This window comes from Carassius carassius, chromosome 27, assembly GCF_963082965.1.
Source record: "Carassius carassius chromosome 27, fCarCar2.1, whole genome shotgun sequence".
NCBI classification, from domain to species: Eukaryota; Metazoa; Chordata; class Actinopteri; order Cypriniformes; family Cyprinidae; genus Carassius; species Carassius carassius.
The window spans coordinates 555,001-560,000 of NC_081781.1; the positions used below are offsets into that span (position 1 = coordinate 555,001).

At 53.1% G+C, this 5,000-nt stretch overlaps 1 protein-coding gene across 4 annotated transcripts in view; it reads left to right on the forward strand.

Annotated features, from left to right (window-relative positions):
• LOC132106368 (MAM domain-containing glycosylphosphatidylinositol anchor protein 2-like) overlaps nucleotides 1-5,000 on the forward strand; it is a 121,058-nt gene that overhangs the window by 59,688 nt on the left and 56,370 nt on the right. For all 4 annotated transcript variants that reach the window (XM_059511983.1, XM_059511985.1, XM_059511984.1 and 1 more), the window contains exon 3: nucleotides 4,963-5,000. This exon is cut by the window's right edge and continues 137 nt beyond it. In XM_059511983.1, coding sequence (XP_059367966.1) covers nucleotides 4,963-5,000 — 38 coding nt within the window. The remainder of the gene's footprint in view (nucleotides 1-4,962) is intronic.

Consider the following 5,000-nt stretch of genomic DNA (forward strand, 5'->3'; position numbering starts at 1 on the left):
TACCCGGTCTGTCTGAGTCTGTGTTACGGAGTCCTTGTTTAATGTCTTATGTTGAAGTTAATCCGTAGTCTTGATCTTGCCGTGTGTTCTTGTCTGTTTTCTGGTTTATTGGATATTCTGGTTTTGACCCTGCCTGGACTGTTTACCCTTTTGGATTTACCCTTCAATAAACAGCATACCTGCAATTGGATCTCTCCGTGTTTCTTGTATCACCAAACGTGACAGAAGGACTCCGTCCAGCGAAGATCCAGCGGTATGTCTGTTTATGTCTCCTCCCCAGCCACAGAGCGGGAGAGGAACGGATTTGAGGGAACTCGCCTGGTGGTTTTCCGGGGGACCAGGGGAGGTCGCCGAGGAGGGAATGGTCGAGAGGAGATTCAGCACCGCTCTCAACCATGGCCTCCCTTCGACCCGGGGCTCGTGTGGGATGGATCAGAGCCACCGTCTCACCATGGCGGACGGAGAGGGGAGAGGAAGCGCACGTCCACCACAGTGGCGTCACTGCCCATGATGGCCGCTAGTCCAGCGCCACGAGGCAGGATGGACGCCAACACAGCACCGCAACCCAAGGCGATCACGAGTCCAGCGCCACGGTGCAAGATGGCCGCCAGCTCAGCGCCAACGCCCAAGAAGGCTGCTGACTCATTCTTGGATTATTTCGCTACGCTGTCCAAGATTCTAGAGATTCCCAAGACGGTCAATGTCATGGCTGCTGAGCCAGCGCCTCAGCACAAGATGGCCGCCAGCCCAGCGCCACAGCACAAGATGGCCGCCAGCCCAGCGCCACAGCACAAGATGGCCGCCAGCCCAGCGCCACAGCACAAGATGGCCGCCAGCCCAGCGCCACAGCACAAGATGGCCACCAGCCCAGAGCCACAGCACAAGATGGCCGCCAGCCCAGAGCCACAGCACAAGATGGCCGCCAGCCCAGAGCCACAGCACAAGATGGCCGCCAGCCCAGAGCCACAGCACAAGATGGCCGCCAGCCCAGGGCCACAGCACAAGATGGCCGCCAGCCCAGCGCCACAGTACAAGATGGCCGCCAGCCCAGAGCCACAGCACAACACGGCCGACTCAACGCCTGAGTCTCCAGACAAGGTGTCACCGACTCGCCATCATAGAGGGCGGAGGAGGAGGAGACAGGCGTCTACCGTTCCTCAAAGCCCGGAGGACGTTCCCGAGGCGGTGCCCGATGCTGTTCCGAAGGCCGAGGTGGTGCCCGTTGCTGTTCCGAAGGCCGAGGTGGTGCCCGTTGCTGTTCCGGAAGCCGAGGCGGTGCCCGTTGCTGTTCCGGAGGCCGAGGCGGTGCCCGATGCTGGTCCCGAGGCCGAGGCAGTGCCCGATGCCGAGGCGGTGCCCGATGCCGAGGCGGTGCCCGATGCTGTTCCCAAGGCCGAGGCGGTGCCCGAGGCCGTACCCGATGCGGTGCTCGATGCTGTTCCGGAGGCCGAGGCGGTGCCCGATGCCGAGGCGGTGCCCGATGCTGTTCCGGAGGCCGAGGTGGTACCCGATGCCGAGGCGGTGCCCGATGCTGTTCCAGAGGCGGTGCCCGATGCCGTTCCGGAGGCCGAGGTGGTACCCGATGCCGAGGCGGTGCCCGATGCTATTCCGGAGGCCGAGGCGGTGCCCGATGCCGTTCTGGAGGCCGAGACGGTGACCGTTGCCGTTCTGGAGGCCGCTCCCGATGCGGTGCCCGAGGCCGCTCCCGATGCGGTGCCCGAGGCGGTGCCCGATGCCGTTCTGGAGGCCGAGGCGGTGCCCGATGCCGAGGCGGTGCCCGATGCTGTTCCCAAGGCCGAGGCGGTGCCCGAGGCCGTACCCGATGCGGTGCTCGATGCTGTTCCGGAGGCCGAGGCGGTGCCCGATGCCGAGGCGGTGCCCGATGCTGTTCCCAAGGCCAAGGCGGTGCCCGATGCTGTTCCCAAGGCCAAGGCGGTGCCCAATGCTGTTCCGGAGGCCGAGGTGGTACCCGATGCCGAGGCGGTGCCCGATGCTGTTCCAGAGGCCGAGGCGGTCCCCGATGCCGTTCCGGAGGCCGAGGTGGTACCCGATGCCGAGGCGGTGCCCGATGCTATTCCGGAGTCCGAGGCGGTGCCCGATGCCATTCCGGAGGCCGAGACGGTGTCCGTTGCCGTTCTGGAGGCCGCTCCCGATGCGGTGCCCGAGGCCGCTCCCGATGCGGTGCTTGAAGCCGAGGCGTCTCACGTCTCCACAGGCAGTCCTAAGTCAAGTCAGGTGCCCATTGACTTTCCAGAGTTGAGTCAGGTGTTCATGGACCTTCCTGAGTCAGGGTTAGTCACCGTCGACCATCTAGAGTCAGGGTTAGTTACCGTTGACCCTCTAGAGTTAGGGCTAGCTCCTGTTGATCATCCAGAATCGAGTCAAGTTCCTGTTGACCTTCCAGAGTCGAGTCAGGTGACTGTTGAATTTTCAGAGTTGAGTGAGGTTCCGGTTGACCTTCCAGAGGCTAGTCAGGTGCTTTTGGACCCTCCAGATTCAGGGTTAGTCACCATTGACCTTCCAGAGTTAGGGCTAGTCACCGATGACCCTCCAGAGTCAGGACTAGTCACCGATGACCTTCCAGAGTCAGGGCTAATCACAGATGACCATCCAGAGTCAGGGCCAGTCACTGATGACCTTCCAGAGCCAGGGTTAGGTACCAGGGACTTTCCAGAGACAAGGCTAGTCATCGTGGACCTTTCAGAGTCAGGTCAAGTCACTGGGTGGCCTTCTGCTCCGCCCTGTTGGACTCCGGCATCGACCACAGGGGCGTGGGGGTCATCTGCTCCGCCCTGGGGGACTCCGATGTCGACCACGAGGATGTGGTGCTCTTCCGCTCCGCCCTGGAGGACTCTGGCTTTGACCACAAGGGTGTGGTGGTCTTCTGCTCCGCCCTGGGGGGCTCTCGCTCGGACTACACGGTTGTGGTGGTCTTCTGCTCCGCCCTGGGGGACCCTGGCGTTGACTACACGGGTGTGGTGGTCTTCTGCTCCGCCCTGGGGGACCCTGGCGTTGACTACACGGGTGTGGTGGTCTTCTGCTCCGCCCTGGGGGGCTTAATGTTGTTGTTTTTTCCTTTTGTTTTTGTGTTAATGTCTTTCCCTGTCCCTTTCTGTTAGTCTGGCCCTCTGTCCCTCCCCCTGAACCTCCTCCGGTCCTCCTCCCTCCTGGTCTTTCCGTGTTGTGTTTCATTCTGGTGCCTGTTCCCCATGTTTTTCTTTTCTGGCCCTCCGTCCCTCCCCCTGAGCCTCCACCTGTCCGCCTCCCTCCTGGTCTGTTTTGTGTCTGTCGTGGAGCGTCTGGGAGCCGCTCCGTAGAGGGGGGGTTCTGTCACAGTGTCTGGGTTGTGTCCCTGGGTTTCCACTAGATGTCCTCCTTTCTCACGGTGTTTATCATATTATCACTTCCTGTCTCCTTATTTGGTCACCTTCCTCCTTGTTTAGTTAATTGATTGTTCCCCACCTGTCTCCTGTTTCCCCATTATCCTTTTGTGTATTTATACCCGGTCTGTCTGAGTCTGTGTTACGGAGTCCTTGTTTAATGTCTTATGTTGAAGTTAATCCGTAGTCTTGATCTTGCCGTGTGTTCTTGTCTGTTTTCTGGTTTATTGGATATTCTGGTTTTGACCCTGCCTGGACTGTTTACCCTTTTGGATTTACCCTTCAATAAACAGCATACCTGCAATTGGATCTCTCCGTGTTTCTTGTATCACCAAACGTGACAAAGACACTACAGAAGAAAAGAGTGCAAATTTTAATGAATAGATGTCTCAGTACTTTCCCCTGGTTAAATAAACACTGTGCAATAAGACAATTGTTTTCTATTTCAGATTTTCTGAAATGTTACATTCAAATACACAAATGAGGCATTATCTGATGCAGTATGCGCTAATTTGCTTTAGATTTACAGAACAGACATCTAAACATTGGTTTCAGATTCTTGTTTGATTATGTTGATATGTTAGAGTTAAAGGTTTTTATAGAAGGGATTTTTGATTTCTCTTTTTATTATTCCATAAATTAGAAAACACCACAGGCAGACAGGAAAAAAAGTGTTTCAGCTATGTTTTTAGAAGTATGTTGTTAAATATATGTACGTTTAATGTTATATGAACAAACTCCTCAGCAAAAATCTTCAGAATATAGAGAGGAATCAAACTGTAAGTTTTGGTGCATGTAAGAACTGCTGAAGTTGGGAAAAAACTTTCAAAAGAATGCATTGGAATTAAAATCTAGCCTATAGGTGCAAATCAAGGGCAATAAACAAACACTCTAATGTGTATTTTGGTTTTTTTCATTCCAATAGCTTGAACATAGACTCTAAATTCTTCTTGACATATTAAAGGTTCTTCCAGAAGTGATTTTCTGCATTTCTCTTTTTATCACTCCATGAATTAGAAAAAACTGTCAACAGAAAGAAAAAAAAAACACGTTTTGACCATGTTTAATAAAATGTTAAATATATGTCAAACTAATGTTATATGAACAAACCCCTCAGTAAAAACCTTCAAAATATAGAGAGGAATAAAACTGTAAGTTTTGGTGTGTGTAAATGCTGCTGACATAGAGAAAAAACTTTTAAAGTTATGTATTGTCATAGAAATCTATAGACGGCAGTAGTTAAAGAGTCATAAAATAAACACTTGGATGTTTTCTTTGCACAACTCTGAAACATGGAACCATAATTGACCAGTGCACAAAGAAAAACAAAGATTTTGTCTCTAGTTTCTTGTCTTTATCTGTGGTGTTTGTTCAGTAAAGTTAGGTTGAAGTCTAAAAGGTCATTTCAGCTGTATTGCGTGAAACGCCTTCACATGCATCAGACATGCATCGCTGCTTCTGCACTTGTTCATGCAACATTAACATGCATATATGGTTCCATCAATGTTCCATTAGGCTCTAAATGGTGTGTAATGTGTCAAATGGTATCATTAGAGATTGAAGTGATTTTTTTCTCATGTAGATTCGATGGACCAAGACAGCAGGCAGCGTGTCGGACCG